Source organism: Berghia stephanieae, chromosome 12 (assembly GCF_034508935.2).
Source record: "Berghia stephanieae isolate SIO BIC M18660-M18661 chromosome 12, UCSD_Bste_1.3, whole genome shotgun sequence".
In the NCBI taxonomy this organism is placed as follows: domain Eukaryota; kingdom Metazoa; phylum Mollusca; class Gastropoda; order Nudibranchia; family Aeolidiidae; genus Berghia; species Berghia stephanieae.
In genome coordinates, this window is record NC_088371.1 from 33,009,026 (window position 1) to 33,027,229 (window position 18,204).

The 18,204-nt window shown below is 36.7% G+C and overlaps 1 protein-coding gene across 3 annotated transcripts; it reads right to left on the reverse strand.

The window, feature by feature from the left end:
• Positions 1-356: 356 nt before the first annotated feature.
• On the reverse strand, positions 357-17,538 carry LOC144957433 (translin-like). 3 transcript variants are annotated; one of them, XM_078888695.1, is made up of 6 exons: positions 16,530-17,538; positions 8,265-8,358; positions 6,619-6,709; positions 5,495-5,610; positions 4,469-4,548; positions 357-2,513 (listed from the first exon to the last, which is right to left on the reverse strand). In XM_078888695.1, exons 1-6 carry the CDS (start codon positions 16,662-16,664, stop codon positions 2,271-2,273), a joined length of 759 nt encoding a protein of 252 aa, XP_078744821.1. In that variant the 5' UTR covers positions 16,665-17,538; the 3' UTR covers positions 357-2,270. The 3 variants fall into 3 exon arrangements, 2 of the variants coding, with proteins under 2 accessions (XP_078744821.1, XP_078744822.1); XM_078888696.1 differs by lacking the exon at positions 16,530-17,538 and adding an exon at positions 14,286-14,428; XR_013642163.1 differs by lacking the exons at positions 357-2,513; positions 4,469-4,548; positions 5,495-5,610 and having other exon boundaries at positions 6,672-6,709; positions 16,530-17,511.
• Between the last annotated feature and the right edge of the window lie 666 nt (positions 17,539-18,204).

Here is an 18,204-nt window from a genome sequence, read left to right on the forward strand (position 1 = left end):
TGTACTTAATTTGAGATCACCTAAACGTCTCATCCAGTCACAAGCACAGGTCCCCACTAAGAGGAATACAATGTTTACAAATCATATCTATGTAAACAAAACAAAATACAGCGCATAACAGAGAGATGACTTGCAAGGAAAAACATATCATCTCCCAAAACTAACTATATATTTGACTGTTTCCCTCTCAGCCAGGGTATCCGGCCAAGGCCAGGACAAAACCAAGTAATCTCAGTCCAAGACAAAGACAGAAAGCAAGTTGGAAAACAGATAATATAGGGGGATAGAAGACACAGTAAGTGGGAGGTCAGGAACCCCACCCAGCCGTATGAAACACACACAAACAAAACAAAACCTTTGTTCAGATTTGAATGTTTTATTATAGTTGGCAAACATCAATCAACTTCCGATAAATTTTCATTATCAAAATTTCAAACGATTCAAGGACAGAAAACAAAACAATTACCTCCCCAGCTACCCTCGGGGAAATAATTTTTAAAAACCCCAAAAACAACACAAAACAAAAAAACCCCCCACAAACAAATTAAAATAAACATATCGACAACTATTACTTATAATGAATTTATACAAAAACAAATCAACATTTTTAGAAGCACCGTAAAATGGAATTCACATAAAGTCAAAGTCAACACTCTTAAAGTCAGCTAAAACGTGTAATTAAAAATTTGGCCAAAAAACTCGTCCTTCAAATATCTATCAATTAAAATGCCCCTTGACAAGGCTTAATTTTAATTGATAGATATTTGAAGGACGAGTTTTCTGGCCAAATTTTTAATTACCTGTATTAGCGGAGTACTGCGGTTAACGTCAATCAGAAGTTGACTTTAAGAGTGTTGTCTTTAAGCAGAAGTTGACTTTAAGCGGAAGTTAACATTATGCAAATTCCATCAATCCCAATTCAGGATCTAAACCATAAACCATCCAGACATAATACAGTTTTGACGGGGTGTGTCACAAATTGAGTAGATCAGTACAACAAGATTACATCAAATCTCTAAGGAATGGAATCAAACAAAACAAAATATTGCTGCCATAATTCATCCAAACAAACAAAAAATCTTTTAAAATGTGAACGACCATTTTATATTGATAAATAAATTTATGATAACAATTATTTATTATTGATAATGATAATTTAATATTGACAATAATCAGTTTATATCGATAATGATCATTTTATATTGATAACAACCATTTCATATTGATAATTGCCATTTTATACTGAACTCTCAAGAAAAAGGATTTTTCTCTTCATAAAAAAATCTCAGTATTAACCAAGCTGGTTCTTCAAATACAGATGGATTAAAAAGACCCTCATGTTGACAGCAGCTGTCAAACCTGAGACTTCCTTGGATGATCAGATGGATGTCTTAACCCCCCAGACAGATGGACGGCTTAACCCACATAACAGATGGACGGCTTAACCCACCAAACAGATGGACGGCTTAACCCACCAAACACATGGACGGTTAACCCTACCAAACAGATGGATGGCTTAACCCACCAAAAAGATCGACGGCTTAACCCATCAAACAGATGGACGGCTTAACCCACCAAACAGATATACGGCTTAACCCACCAAACAGATGGACGGCTTAACCCACCAAACAGATGGACAGCTTAACCCACCAAACAGATGGGCGGCTTAACTCACCAAACAGATGGACGGCTTAACCCACCATACAGATGGACGTCTTAACCCACCAGACAGATGGACGGCTTAACCCACCAGACAGATGGACGGCTTAACCCACCAGACAGATGGACGGCTTAACCCACCAGACAGATAGATGGCTTAACCCACCAGTCAGATGGATGGCTTAACGCACCAGATAGATGCATGGCTTAACCCACCATCCTGATGGACAGCTTAACCCACCATCCTGAATGGATGGCTTCACCCACCAGTCAGATACACGGCTAAACCCACCAATCTAAAGGACGGCTTAACCCACCAAACTACACGATGTCAATCAGCAAATGCGTTGGAAGTCACGGCTTAACCCAAAATCCAGATGGACGGATTAACCCATCAGTCAGATGGACGGCTTAACCCACCAATCAGAAGGATGGCTTAACCCACCAATCAGAAGGACGGCTTAACCCACAAACTACACGATGTCAATCAGCAAATGCGTTGGAAGTTTGTAATATGCAAAAGTCAAAGTCTAAGGTCAAAAGTTAATGTGGAAGGTCATAGGGTCAATAATGACATTGAAACATAAATGATGAGATATAACTAACATTAATTATTCCTTTCCGCCCAACTCTCCTTCGGCCTCCGTCTTCCCAGCCAGACCTCGTATCGTCAGGTCGTAGACAATTTCCTCACATTTCTTCACGTCGTATTTGAGTCCGTCAAATCTCTTGCGCAACGCGTCGTTCTTCAAGTTCAGTAGACGGAAGCCCGAGTCGAGCTCCGAGACAAAATTTGAGATTCTGATTGGTCGCGAGTAGTCACCGGCTGTCACAGCATTCATGGCCAAACGAGACTGGAAAGGAAAAGAATTTTAAAATAAAACACAAATAAATAAATATGAAAAGTTATCTAGCACAATTCCATGGATTTACCATGCTCAATGCGTTTCACAATGTTTCATATATTTATTTCCCCAGCAGGCCATTAACAGACCTGCCAAATTGAAAACTTCAAATTTAGTAATTTTTAGGTCAAATTTTAGTAATTTGACAAGGAAATTCGTAATTTCTGAAATTGTGTATGAACAACCACAATATTATTATTATTTAAGTATTACTAAGAATTAAAAATTCGTAATTTTCCATAAATTTCGTATTTGGCCATGAAATTTTTCTAAAATTCGTAAAATTACGAAAAATTCGTAAGATTCGGCAGGTATGCATTAAGAACCGTATTTCCAATTCATACAGTACCAGTCACACGTCTGGTGTCTTTTTTTTATGTATGAATACTCTTGCAACATCCACCACTGTCTATAGACAGGTACTCATTCATACCTGAGTCAAGCGGGGTAATATATGTAAAATGTCTTACCCAAGGACATAACATTGGGAACAGAATTTATCAATGATCAGTGTAACCCATCTGACGATTGACCTCCCTTAGCCACACAAAATAAGATATTATAACATTTTTCTTTTTAAAAAAATTTGTCAACCAGTAAAACAGAAACAACTGATATCGAGACTGACTAGATAACTATTTAATTTAAAACAACTATATTACTATGCAGTTATATAGTCTAATGGTATGACGCTCGCCTTTGGATCAGAAGGTCCAGGGTTTGAGTCCTGCTTTGAGTATTGCTTTGTGGAGTCCTTGGAAAAGGCTCTTTACTCACATTCTCTCACCATACTCTCATGTAAAATGAGTACCTGGCCGTTAACAGCGTTGTCTCTGAAAACAAATGTATTATCACCCAATGGATGCCGTTTCTCATCCTACATATGAAGTGCTGCCGTAGGCTAGGGATCCGTTGTAAAGCACTTTGAGCATGTGTAGTTTATAATGCGCAATATAAAAGATCAATATCCTTTTTTATGAGCTTTGCTTTGGGGCTTGGTTTCCATTTAATGGTTTTAAGATACTTGTGACACCTGGAGATCATTTCAGCACTGGGAGAAGGGATATGTTACAGTGAATGACATAATCAGTCAGTTGGTGAAAAGGTTTGAACTGAAATATTGCCAGGTATAGTTAGAAGGTCAATTTTTATCAAGAATGAGTTCTTGTCATAAATGATTAAACCAACCCTTTTTGTACATATTCGGTAAATATCACAGCTTAATTTCACTTCTAAATATTTTTTACAGCAAGTCAAGTTGAAAAAAGTATGAAATTTGAGAAAAGTTGCTGGATACCTTTCCCATACATCTGACCATAACTTCATAAGAATTCACCCGATTTACTTCAAATAAAGATTAAAATGCTCTGGGGAGCATATTCTTTCAGAAAATGAAAAAAAAATGCAAATAAATCCAAAATTGTCACCTTCCAACTGATTATGTCATGTACCGACACATAGTATGAGAAAGGTAAAGGATAATAGGGGGCCCCAATGGCTGTAGAGCACTCGCTTCACATGCAAATGGGCTGAGATTTATCCAGGGTGAAGTCAAGATTTTTTCCGACTCCCCCCCTGTCCATCCAGCAGTGAATGGGTAGCTGAGTCTGCTAGATTTGGCAGAAAGCACTTTGCGATGGACTAGCATCCTATCTAAAGGATAGTAAACAATTTCTATTGTCCGTTTCATGCTATCCTGAGACTACAAAAAAAAAAACCCCAAAAAACTACTGTCCACCCAGCAGTATTTTGGGAAGCTTGCGCTTGCTCTGTTAGATCTGGTGGAAAGTACTTTGTGACAGACTTGTGTTCTATCACAAGGGCACCAAGCAAAATATTCAGCTGACCTCGACTGGGGAACGAACCTCAGACCTTCTGATTAATTTGATATAACCAGGCCTTACCAATTCATTGGTCAGACTAAGCATGCCCATAAGATAGTCGTCCAGATCCATGTGAAACCCTTCTTCACGCCTGACTTTGACTGAAAAGGAACAAGGGCAGGATGAGGGATGGGAAAATGTGAATAATTAAAAGTCTTGAGCTGCATTGTTTTTCCTACAAAATTACAAAAAACATTAACATTAACTGACACTCGTGGGTCTTTTAGACCCACCACCGTGTGGCTCAGTGGTACGGTCTTTGCGTCGTACCCGAAAGGTACCGAGTTCGATCACCTGCCGCTGCGCTGTGTGGCCTTGAGCAAGTCACCACACCCTAGCTCATTTTGCAGTGCTGCTTTGCTGCTGACGTCTGAGTTATTCCAGTCTAAAAAAACCCTAAAGACAAATTTCCCCTCGGGGATGAATAAAGGGAATTTTATTTATCTAACAGTCAATCACTGTGGTTTTGAATAAATAAATACACTTTTGAAACCCTAGATATGCTTCCTTCAATCATTTTTCTCTCTCTGTATCTTAAGGTGTTTTAAAATTTTCATCAATTTTGTATTTTGTGCTGCCAACCCTAGCCCATGTAAACGTGTACTATGGAGAGCCACAATGAGTCATTTTGAAAAAATGCATACAATTATGCAAAGACAATACTTAGCACCAAATCTTAGGGGCAATTAGACCATACTAGCAATAATACAATCAATATTCAAATTAATGAATGAGCTCTACACTTTACAGACTCTATAAATAGCATCAACTTCCAGATTCATGTATAAACCTGATATGGCCCAGCCAGATAATACTATATTGAACTCACTTCATGAACTTCTGGGTCAAGAAACAGATATAGTGTTTAAGGACACCAAAAAAATTGTATGGGTACTAAAAATAATTAAATAATAGAAATTTAATCATGCGTACAATCCTCAGAAAATTGTGTACAATGAATGAAAATGCATAAAAATTTGCATTTTTACATAAGGTTGGCACCACTGGATCAAGATATAATCATGGAGAGAATCAGTCTATCCGTACCTCCTAGTGAATCAGCTACTTCCTCCCTGGACACCAGCCTTTCCTCTGTCAGGTAAACGATCAAACCAACCTGGAATGCCAATTTCTGAGTCACAAAGCGCCAATGGTCACTGAATCTGAAAGCAAGAAACAAATTTTGTTTTGAATTTTAAAGTAAGGGAAAAATTCATTATTTACTCATCAAATACGGAAGCAGACCTGCCAACCTTCCCAGAATGAAAAGCCTATATTCTATGTGCCTAAACAATGTATTTTTTTTATAGGCAAAAAAATGTATTTGGTCCACAAATATGGGGGAAAAAATGCAAAATTGTGCTGATGCACTACACAGGGGTCCCGATAGCTCAATTGGTAGAGCACTCGCTTAACAATCAAAGGCTATGAGATTGATCCCAGGTACAGTCGAGATTTTTTTCTTACCCAGACCTGCCAACCCTTCACATTCCAGAAGTGGAATCAGGACGCCTGAAAATAGCAATTTGAGACAAAAAATAGGAATTTCACCTCTTTCATCCCCCCCCCCTCTTTGCTCTGTTTGATTCTTACCATTATCATCATTTTGTAAATCGGAATTTTTGAGACAATGGCGGAAGAGTACAAAATGGAAGAGTGAAAACAGGAATGATTCCGCCAAAAGCGGAAGGGTTGGCAGGTATGCTTACCCCCCCCCCCTCCACCCGTCTACCCAGCAGTAATCGGGTAGCTGGGACTATTAGATCTGGTGGAAAGTACTTTGTGATAGACTACATCCTGTCCAAAGGGTAGCAAGCAAATACCGTTGTCTGTTTCACGCAATAGAAACCAGGATAAAATCTGGCTACATGGGCCTCATACCTCTGAACGACATTTTCACAACTTAAATAATCTAAGATAAAAGGTCGGTTCAGGATTGCCAATGCAGGAGGCAAACATTTACCGACCTTTTACAGAAACACATTGATGGACCTTTCTGAGCGCTGAACTCCAGCAAAAAGACGCTATATAGTTACTTTTTTCGTTTAGCAGGTGACTGAGGGTTTATTAACATCCCAAATTCCGTAAGTATACGAAAAATTGGCAATCTTGGGTTGGTTATAAAAATCAGTAGAATCCACGGTTGTTAAATACTTAAAACATTAAAGTACCTGTAAAATTGATTGTCTGGAATTTTCTGAGCCAGGTCTGCGTACAACTCTTTCACTTTGGAAAACAGACTCTTTGTCGTTTCACGTAATGCTGGTAAAAAATGAGACAGAAAAGAATTGAAAGAATAATATAAGCTTTAAGCGGCTATGTGGTCTTGTGGTATGACACTCGCTTTCGGATCAGAAGACCCTGGGTTTGAGCCTTGATTGGCGCATAGTTGAGTCCTTGGAAAAGAATCTTTACTCACATTCTCTCACCATACTCAGGTGTAAAATGAGTACCTGGCCATCAAAAGCGTTGTCTTTAGTCGGAAAAAATTGTAAGGAGTTATGTACCATTCTACATGTTATGTGTTGTTGTTGGTCAGGACCCTTTGTAAAGCGCTTTGAGCACATTTAGTGGATCTTGTGCTATATAAAAGCTCTACTTTTTGTTTGTTTGTTTTGTTTTTTTGAAATAAAAGAAATCAAGAATACGGTGAGTCCAAGCATAGAGAGAGAGAGAGAGAGAGAGAGAGAGAGAGAGAGAGAGAGAGAGAGAGAGAGAGAGAGAGAGAGAGAGAGAGAGAGAGAGAGAGAGAGAGAGAGAGAGAGAGAGAGAGAGAGAGTCCAGATAGCCCAATTGGTCGAGCAGGTAACTCACACCCAATTAGACTGGATTTGAATCCATACAGAAATTTTGATTTACTTTTTTTTAACACATAATTTGTCCAACCAAGTAATTTGGCACTCTCTGTTCTACTGGTATGACACTCGCCTTCAAACTTGTAGATTTAAGGTTTGAGTCTCAGTGGTTACATGCTATTTGTAATCTTTAAAAAAAAATTGTATCAATATCAACAACTTGAGTAGCAGATAAGAAGAAAATACATATATATATGAATATGTTTTTAGTCATGAATAGTTCCATTAAGATCAAGGCCAGGGGTCAGATAACATTTTGTAAACTAATTCTATGTCGTCAGTCTGTTTCTTATAGATGGAACAAAATTGATGTCACTCAATTCTTTGCTATTGATTTTAGCCAGCTATATTATTAATGATTAATTCTCACTAAATTCTATCAATCAGACTATAAACGTTGAAGGTTACATTGTTTTGTGTATTGTTACGTTATATTAGGCTGGAGATATTGTGAGTATATTATCTAAATGTATAGCATAAATACTTCTAGCACTACATCACCAAATGTTACAGCGAATGACATAAGCAGTCGGATGGTGAAATGGTTTGAACTGAGATATTGCCAAGTTTAGTTAGAAGGTCAATTTTTATTTTAAAAATGAGTTCTTGTCAGAAATGATTAAATCAACCCTTTTTGTACATCTTTGGGAAATATCAAAGCTTAATTTCACTTTTAAATATTTATTACAGCTAGTCAAGTTGAAAAAGTATGAAATTTGAGAAAAGTTGCTGAATACCTTTCCCAAACATCTGACCATAACTTCATGAAAAGATTAAAATGCTCTGGGGAGCATATTCTTTCTTCAGAAATTGCAAAGAAATGCAAATCCAAAATTTTCACCTTCCGATTGATTACGTCACTGACACATATCATTTTTTTTGTTTTTTTTTTACAGACCCTAATTCAATTAGATAGAAAGATACAGATGTGTATTACAATGATATATATCAAACATCCATACTGTCAGTTTTGCAGGAATTTTGGTGAATTGGTTGGAGACAAATCTGGATTTCTCTGGATGTCTGCTCAATATCTCTGACGGTTGACCTGATTTCCTGAATAGATAAATGAAACAGACTTTGAATAATATCTTATAACATGATCCAGAATCAAGATCTGGTTTCAGATTTGCTGAAAAATTGAGTCAATAATAAAAACAATTGGAATCACGGAATATGAGTCTCTTCTTGCAGTATATTTTTAAAAATTTACTCAGCCAGACTCGCATTCATATATTCCTCAACAATCAACTTATGGAATATGAGTCTTTGGCTGTGACTATTCGGACTCAAACTCAAACGGGCATGTGCAGCACTCAGGTGGCAGTTTAGTAATATATATATATATATATATATATATATATATATATATATATATATATATATATATATATATATATATATATATATATATATATATATATATATATATATATATATATATATATATATATATATGTAAAGTTTAAAATTATCAATTTATTTTAATCATTGACAATTACATAAAATTGACGAAAATGAAAATAAATTATGGTATAGTGACTATCAACAGGTAGGCTAATCTGAACCTGCTTTATATGACGTGAAAGACACAATCTTTTAATTTTACCAATTGGATGTCAAGTTAGACATCAAAAAGAAAAGAATTCAAAAGTTTCCTTCAAAAGGATCAGAAGTCTATCAAAGAAACTGTGGTCTAAAGGAAGGCTTTTCTAACAACTTTACACGTTGATCTACTGATTTTATATTTTAAATACTAGACTGATGTTAGACAGGCAACAATCACAGTCTGAAAGGGATATCAATCTGATATGGTCAAAACAGAATGTCTTCTGAACTCTTCCTCTGCCTCTATCAGTCCCACTCTCTTCCAGCAGCTTGCACTATGTCCTACTTGTGTTTGCGCACGACATAGGAGTCCGAATCACAGACTAGGAGCAGACTGGACAACAGCCACTTTTTATTGGCTAATTGCCGCCATCTCATTTAAAATGTAAGCAGTTATCGGATGAATCGAGAATAGAGAGAGACTGACGATATACGGGGTTTCCAGAAAACTGGCTGCGTAAAATTATATGAGAAAACAGTAAACATTGGCATTTCGGGGACAGAACAGACACATTGCGAGCAAAAATTACATAAAAATAAATAAACAAAATGCTGTGAGGGTGTGATGAAAGTGTGTGAACTTCATGGTCGATCAACTTGGTCATCAATCCATCCAACTATCAATCTATTATACTTCTACTTCTACTACTACTACCTCTACTACTACTACTGCCGCCGCCACCACTACTACTACTACTGCTGCTGCTGCCGCCGCCGCCGCCACCACCACCACCACCACCACCACGACTACAACAATGAGAGAGAGAGAGAGAAAGAGAGAGAGAGAGAGAGAGAGAGAGAAAGAGAGAGAGAGAGAGAGAGAGAGAGAGAGAGAGAGAGAGTGAGAAAGAAGGGGAGGGGGGGGGGGGATATTCTTCTCTTGCCCTCTCACAATACACGACATCAGTGACGATACTCACAAAAAGTCAAAAAGGAGGAAAAGTCTCGGAAAAACGGAAAACTCACCTAGAATATTCTTGCACCACAGGAAAGTAGGCAGGATGACTTCTTTTGAGTACAATTTTAAAACGCCCGGAGTCCAGTAAAAGGAGGAAATTTTATATATATATATATATATATTTTATTTTTTTTTTAAAAAGGAGGTATTTTTTAAAGATTTATTATATAAAAAAAAAAGTAAAAGGAGGAAATGAAAGAAATATCCGCGGATCGAGGATCTGAGGAGGAAAACCGAGGAAAGGAAAGAAAACCGCGGATTTCCGCGGATCCGCGGGAAAGTATCATCACTGCGACATAGACTTGTCTACATTGTTAGATCAAAGGGATGGATGCCGCAATTTCGCACATTCTTCCCATTTCACACATAGTTTCTACAAATACTAGGTTTGTGTCATCATTAGTTAGAGAGACTGATCAGCAAGTTCAAAGAGGTGAGTTTCACTCTTTGTGTCTTCTCATTAATATGTGGAATGTCGGTTGATAGTTGTGTAACATCAAAAAGAAGTGTTGATCATCTCCACAGAATTCATCAAAAATCAAAGTAGGAGGAGCTTATTTTACCTACTGTTATAATGCGATTCCCGATTGCTGGACAATACGATTTGTCATTTTATCAGCATATGGCCAATTTTAATTGGTAGATTGAAGAGTGTGTAGAGAGAGGGCATTTGTCAAGGGGGGGGGGGGGGGGCGGGGGGAGAGTATTAAAATGCTGGAAAAGAAGATGGGTGGGGGCGGATAGAAAAGGTACAGCCACTCAGATTTATTTTTACTTTTCATTGTTTATTGGTTCCTTTATTAACTGAGAGCCTGTGCCCGAATCATACATTGTTTGCATTGTTCAGAACTGATATGTCCAGACATTTTGCCAGTGATCCTATTCTCATTATGTTTCGTTACTCAGATTTTGTTCTCGAATTAAGACATAAAATGTATTGTTGTGCCATAAACTGTAGCAACACACAAAGCTATCACGCCCAACACTGGACCCAAGAACAGAAAAACCAGTGCGATTGCACAAATTCCCGGACTTGATCAAAGAAAGAGCTGTACAAGTCACCAAGAAAGCATAATTATTTGCTCTTATACTATTACAGTATCCATCAATGCCTATTGTCAGTTATCTATTCACACAGACGACGATTGGGTTTAATTTGTTCAAATATGTTATAAAAAGACACTATCTTTGTGGGATCCCAATCATTGTCACCCACACTTTTTTAATACTGTTTGAGAGAGAGAGAGATAGAGAGGGAGAGAGAAAGAGAGAAAGAGAGAGAGAGAGAGAGAGAGAGAGAGAGAGAGAGAGAGAGAGAGAGAGAGAGAGAGAGAGAGAGAGAGAGAGATTGTGCTACTCATTGTACTAGGGAGTTTAATAGAAATTCTAAATGTACCTCACACACTTGAAACCAATGTCATATGAAAGAGCTGGCAACACAGATTACAAAACAGTTTGAATTTTGTTTCTATCTTGATTAGAAATGTAGTTACGGCAGTTCAAAGTCTGAAATTTCAGACCGATTTTTACCCCAAAATTACCATTGCAAAGTTGTGACCGAAATCGCGTGATGTTAATAAAAAATGGTTAAAACAGTCAATATGGAGTTCTTATCATATATTGTATACCAAAATGTTCGTCTTATCGAGGACAATGCATTTACATTAATAAAGAGGAAGATAAACATTTCAAATTAACACATTATTACATAATATGACGCAAATGTTACATAATCAAAAACTCGGCTAGACGTAAGAAACAATTTGCTATACATATCACTTTTGGATTTATCCCCAATATTTCACTGAAACAATTGCAAATAATTCCCCTCTTTGAATTAATACATAGAGAATAAAAAAGGGTTTGAGAGTATTTAAATGAAAAGATATAAACATGTTGTGTAATGACATAATGAGTTTATTTTTACCTATGGCAATTTAATTGCATTACATAAATAAAATGGTAGATTGAAAAAGTTCAAATATATTGAAACAGATTCCCTATTATAATTAGAAGGAAAGTTCTGGCTTTTAATACTTAAAAAAATTCTGCTGAACCACTTTGGGTTTATTGCTATTACATCATTTGAACTGACAATTAAGAACTGACAATTAATATAATTTTATCCCCCCCCCCTTCTCTCTCAATGTATGGGGGTGTCAAAATATATAACTAATACTAATAGGACTTCTTACCATAATAATTATTAAGGCTAAGGCCTTTAGAATATGGATACAAATGATAAACATACCTAAACATATGGGAAAGAAACTTGATGACTTGATGGCAAAGTAAAATAAAATTAAATTAAAGCAATTGGTATTTTTTAAATATCGATATTATTAATATCGGATTTCACAAAGAGAAGAAATATACGAACTTTTAAAACAAAAACTATAAAATGCCCATAAATAAAGTTGGAAAGTATGTATTCAAAATAAAAACATAGTAAATAATAGTACTGAAAATATTATGGACTAAATTTAAAATAATACATAACTAAATTTAAAATATCGATATGAATATCGATATCGTCCGGCAGCCATGATGAGAAGATAATGTAAACATGGCATTTCGGCGCAGAGTTAAAAGGTGTCTGCGCATCGATATAGAGCCCTGAAATTTGGCATGAATAAAGTTTAGATGTTGCTCTAAAAACAAGCGTTTAAATTTTAAAAACACACGCGGTAAATAAAAAAATAAATGCATTTGAAAATTGCCAAATTTTAACTTCATATAACTTCTGGAATTATTAATGGATTTTTCCTTAATTGGCACCATTTAAAAGGAAATTGAAAGACGAAAATAATGATACCAAAATATCTGCGATATTCCTCTTTATAACGAAGTTATGCATTTTAAATTGAACCCCCTAAAACGCGAATGGCAATTTCCAGTCACAACTTTCCTATGGGCGAGTTGGGTCAAAATTTGACTGCCACTGCTGCTGCTCACTAAACTGCCTAATTGTACACAATATTTGAATAATGACCTAACTACGTGTTAGCATGGTACTGTCATTGTTTGAAATCAACAGGTCTGAAATGTTGAAAGGAATTCCCATGTTCTCCTCACTTTTAATTCATTCCTCCTAATAACACCATTGTGTCATAAAACAGGTACGTGTCAATGAACAAGCAAGTTCGAACAGTCGGTTCAAAGAGGCGAGTCCGACTCTTTGAGTCTCCTCATTAATATGCGTAGAATCGATTTAAGAATTGTGTGAATCGCTGTCGTTCCAGGGATGGTAAAGTTAATTGGACATATGTCATAAATAATCAGTGTGGGAGATAGATCCAAGTAAACAAGTCCCTCTCTCTTTTGTCTATTTGTCGATGTATGTTTGATTTCTATTGCTACCCGATCAATGGAGCCAAGCCTAAAATGTAGAAGTAAAGTGTAGTTTAATATTTCTAATTTAGTTTATCACATAAATCTGACCTTTTTTTCTATTTTCCGCCAACAAATCAAGTTAATTGAGTTCAATCAAAGTCATTAAAATAGAGATTAAATCGCACAGTGTCCCTCGTTGCATAAAAAAGTAATGGCGGAGCTCGACCTCTCACTAGCCAGTTTTGATGACATATTCCCCCTGTTGTCATATCTGGTCCTGTGTAATCTGTGGTCCGAATAGCCATGGGAGGGGGAGACTATCCAGATTGAATCAGATTCAGAATTCAGTCTGAATTGCCACTTCGAGAGTCTTTTGCATTTTAAAAACCTACATTTAAACATAAACATAAAATGTAAGTATTTGTTGTGCGAACACACTTGGAATACGTTAGGTCAGTCTGGGCACCATTCAAAAGTAAACACATCGAGCTCAAAGAAGGTGTCCAAAGAAGAGCGACCAATACCAAGCAGCTCCCGAGTATGAGTATGAAAGGGATGACATACGAAGAGAGATTGAGAAAACTGAAACTACCAACACTAAGTTATAGAAGAATAAGAGGTGACATGATTGAAGTGTACAAAATGTTAAACAGAAAATATGACCAAAAAGCTGGTAATCTACTTAAACTCTGGCCCGAGCACTCCCTGAGGACAGGAACAAGGGCAAGGGGCAAGTCTAAAAAACTTTTCACACTCACACAACTACAAGGGGCCAGACTAGATGTACGCAAGCATAGTTTCTGTGTTAGAGTGGTTCAAGTGTGGAACAGTTTACCAGAGAAAGTTGTCAGTGCTTATTCACTTAACTCATTCAAGAACAGAATGGATAGCTATTGGAAAAACCAAGAAATCTTCTATGATTACACAAGGCTAACAACATCACATTACATTCTGTCTTCACGGTAATCTGCAACCGGAAGAAACAAAGATGACATCTGAGTCCAGCGAAGAGGATCTTTGAGTTTGAGAACCTGTGCTGGAAAAGTAAGTATATCAGACATGGAACTCCGTGACATAAAATTACCTCTCTGATTTCATGATCTGCATTGAGAAAGTCTTGAAACTCAGAAAATATTTGCGAGATCCCTGCCATTTTCTCTGTGCTTATTTAAAGGCGCCCGTGCGTATTGTAGTTTGCAACAGTTTTATATATAATCGATAACGTATCTAGTACTCATTAACCTCACTCAATATTCAGTCTCTTGATAAGTACCTCTATCTCTGGTTTGACCTCTGTTGTTTCAGAAAATATATTTTCTATTTTTTGGATTAATTTTTACCTCAAATAAATTCAAACCCTAAATCAGGATAATCGTAGCATTCCTTTTAGTTTCCTATAGAGCAGTATAATTAGGTGCCCATAACGTAAACAAAGGTCTAGAAGCACATGGTAAACCACATGTTCCTGTCTTGACAGCTCAAGTTCCAATGTAAATTATAGAAAAAAATAACCTTTAAAATTTGGCTGTTAGGTGGCAAAAGAAACACATATTCATAAATACTCGATCATACATCAAATAATGTCTAGATATGGATATTTTATGGAAAAAAAGGTAAAATTTATCAAAAGTTACAGTCTATCTATTTTTAGACCAGAGCAAATTATTGCGCTGGTGTGAACAAAACGAGAATTATTCGGTGCCTGATTTTCAGAATAATTTAGTCTTATATTATTATTTCTGCAACTGTTAGATTTTATGTAAACATATTTTCAATACTGAAAGTGTATTGCCTACAACTCAAACTACAAAATTGGGAGACCTTTATTGTGCGTAAATCTTTCCGGCCCCTAACAAAAATCACTAGCAACTTGTTATTGTTTACGTTTGGGGCACCTAATTATACTGCTCTATTTTAAAAAAGGATGCCAAGTACAGAAATGGTGCTAAAAGCACGTGCAAAACACCTCTCAGTTTTCAGTTTCAGAGAATATAATCTCTCTTCTAATTGTATTTTGATTTTTTTTTTCGATTTCTTTTCATTCTATCCAATGTGTAGGCACTTATAACAGTTCTTCAAATGGTTGACTCCCCCTCACCCCCCCCCCCCCCCCCCCACACACACAACGCAACACACATACATAAAAACAAAACAATAACGAATGAAATAACTGATTCGGGCTGACGCAGAATTGAGATATTTGGTTTCTTATACATTTCTTACAAAAATACAATGGAATCAGCACCAATTCAACACTCTTCAAGTCAATTTCTACTTAAAGTCAACACCTCTTCTGGGTCCCCAATTTTCGGTTCTTTATCTAAGTGTGTTCCAGTGATAATGGATAAAGTCAACCAATCTTTCTGGTCTGGCCGTGCTGGCTTTATCACGATTCCACTGGAACAATACTATCACTATCACAACATTTCTCCTCAAATTTGAATTGAAAAAAACAAATCTAAAAGAACAATATTTCATATTTGACCAAGTTTGACTTAAAAAAAAATCTATATAAACACGAGCATTTATACAGGGCAATATCCACTAAAAGTAAAAGTGCTAAAAGCACTTTACAAGGGGTCCCTAGCCAACAGCAACACTAAACATGTATGACGAGACATGACGCCTGCTAGGCAATATTACAAATTACTATTTATTTTCGGACACAGACAACGCTTTTAACAGCCAGGTATTCATTTTACACTTGGAGTAATGTGACAGAATGTGAGTAAAGATCATTTTCCAAGGATTCAACTATTTGCAAGGACTTTAACCCTGGACCTTCCAGTTTGAAGGCGAATGTTATGCTACTAGACCACATAGCTGCACAAAATAACTGTCAGCTCCTTTCCATTATCACCGGGTCATTCTGTTTGAGTTTTAAAAGCATTACAACAGACGTGGACTAGCTAAGCGTAAGTATGAGATTGTGTATGCATGTTGCATAAGTGTGTGTGTGTGTGTGTGTGTGTGTGTGTGTGAGCTAAGATATTATTATGATATAATAATAAATTCATGCCTGAAACAAACAAAAACGCTGTCAAAAAGGAGATAAGAATGAATGCGAATATTTTATACTAAAGACTAGCTTACTATAAACAATCCTTCCACCCACACTCCCCCCCCCCCCCCCCCCCAAACCAATACACGCTCACATATAAGTGGCTCTTACATGGGGAACATTCAACTGAAATATTATGTCATTTTAAAATGTACTAAATATTGATCAATAAAGATAATTAGTTGCTGTCAACTATTGCCCCATCCAGGACGCAGATATATTGCCAGATTTTCTAATAACTAAAATGCTAAACAAAAATTTACCTACCTTATGTCGGATACCATTGAGACAGGTGAAGCAGAATATTATCCAGTGCTTTCTCGTGCACCTTTCCATGTAATTCCCTCCAGTTATATTCGTCCAAATGTGACTCAAGTTCGCTGTTGTCACCGAGGGCACCATTATAGGTCTTGTACCTCCTTTTAGCGCTTAACCATATAGTTTCAATGCGATCTGTCCTGGCTCCCTTTTTTGAACCGGCAATGTGCTGATAAGCTGGCTCTACCTGTATGTTTTTAATTCCCTTGTATAAATTTTGACCACTGGTGTGGATAATGCTCCCAGGATAAATTTTATCTTGTATGAGAGCAAGGAGCGTGTCGGTTTCTTTATTTGAGATGAGTATGAGTAATCCCTGTCCAGTTTCTTTACAAACTCCGCCAAAAACCAAACGATCAGAAGATGCGTCCTCACTGGAATGTGCTACTGTTAATTTTGGGACAGAATACGTTTCAATTTCAACCGTCAGACCAGGACCGCCGATTTGGTAAGAGTTGTTTCTCAGAAAATTGGAGCAAATGTCCCTCAGAGACTGAAACCACTCAGCTATCGTCCACTCTGGCAATCCTAAAAGAGCGACGGTTGTCAGTGGTGGGGTTCGATAAGCCCACAGGAAAATTAGTCTAACAAGCTCTGAAAAACTCAAAATTGAATTCTCAAAATATGAACTTGCTTTGAGTGATGCTTTGACGGTTTTATGATCAGGGCAACGATAAGCCAATTCCTCCCCCGTTCCCGATTTTTCGAGTGTCATCAATCGTCCACAAGTGGCACAATTTGGGGCATCTGCACGCAACACTTTATGCTTTTGCAAGAAAGTTATCGCACTCTCCTCGTCTCCCGAAATTTCAATTAGAAAGTTTAAAGCCATTAATTAACAATTTACAAAGTTTGATCGAAACCAAATATCAAGTATACCAACAAGTGCTGAAAATTGTTCATTCAATAATCCAAAGCTGCAGGAGTCACAATTGGGGGAAAAAAAAAAAACACGAGAAAAGATTGATGGGCAATAATCAATACTAACATTCAATGAAGCATATCGTATGATCTCTCGCCAATAGAGCAGTATAATTAGGTGCCCCAAACGTAAACAATAACAAGTTGCTAGTGATTTCCGTTAGGGACCGGAATAATTTACGCACAATATAGGTCTCCCAATTTTGTAGTTTGAGTTGTAGGCAATACACTTTCAGTATTGAAAATATGTTTACATAAAATCTAACAGTTGCAGAAATAATAATATAAGACTAAATTATTATGAAAATCAGGCTCCGAATAATTCTCGTTTTGTTCACACCAGCGCAATAATTTGCTCTGGTCTAAAAATAGATAGACTGTAATTTTTGATAAATTTTACCTTTTGTTCCATAAAATATCTATATCTAGACATTATTTGATACATGATCGAGTATTTATGAATATGTGTTTCTTTTGCCACCTAACAGCCACATTTTAAAGGTTATTTTCTTTCTATTATTTACATTGGAACGTGAGCTGTCAAGACAGGAACATGTGGTTTGCCATGTGCTTCTCGACCTTTGTTTACGTTTGGGGCAGCAACTTTACTGTTCTATATACAGCACACTTCGCTTCGAAATAACTTAAAACCTACAAATTACATCAATCAGATTTATACATAATTTGTAAAGGCAACCTCTAC

What these genes read in the sequence shown, in the direction of transcription:
- LOC144957433 (XM_078888695.1), bottom strand. Translation starts at nt 16,664, where the DNA reads ATGGTGCCCTCGGTGACAACAGCGAACTTGAGTCACATTTGGACGAAT. An exon ending in AGTAGCTGATTCACTAGGAG is followed by an intron (nt 4,549 to 5,494) that starts GTACGGATAGAC and finishes GTTCCTTTTCAG; the next exon opens with TCAAAGTCAGGCGTGAAGAA. An exon ending in TTAGTCTGACCAATGAATTG is followed by an intron (nt 2,514 to 4,468) that starts GTAAGGCCTGGT and finishes TTTCCTTTCCAG; the next exon opens with TCTCGTTTGGCCATGAATGC.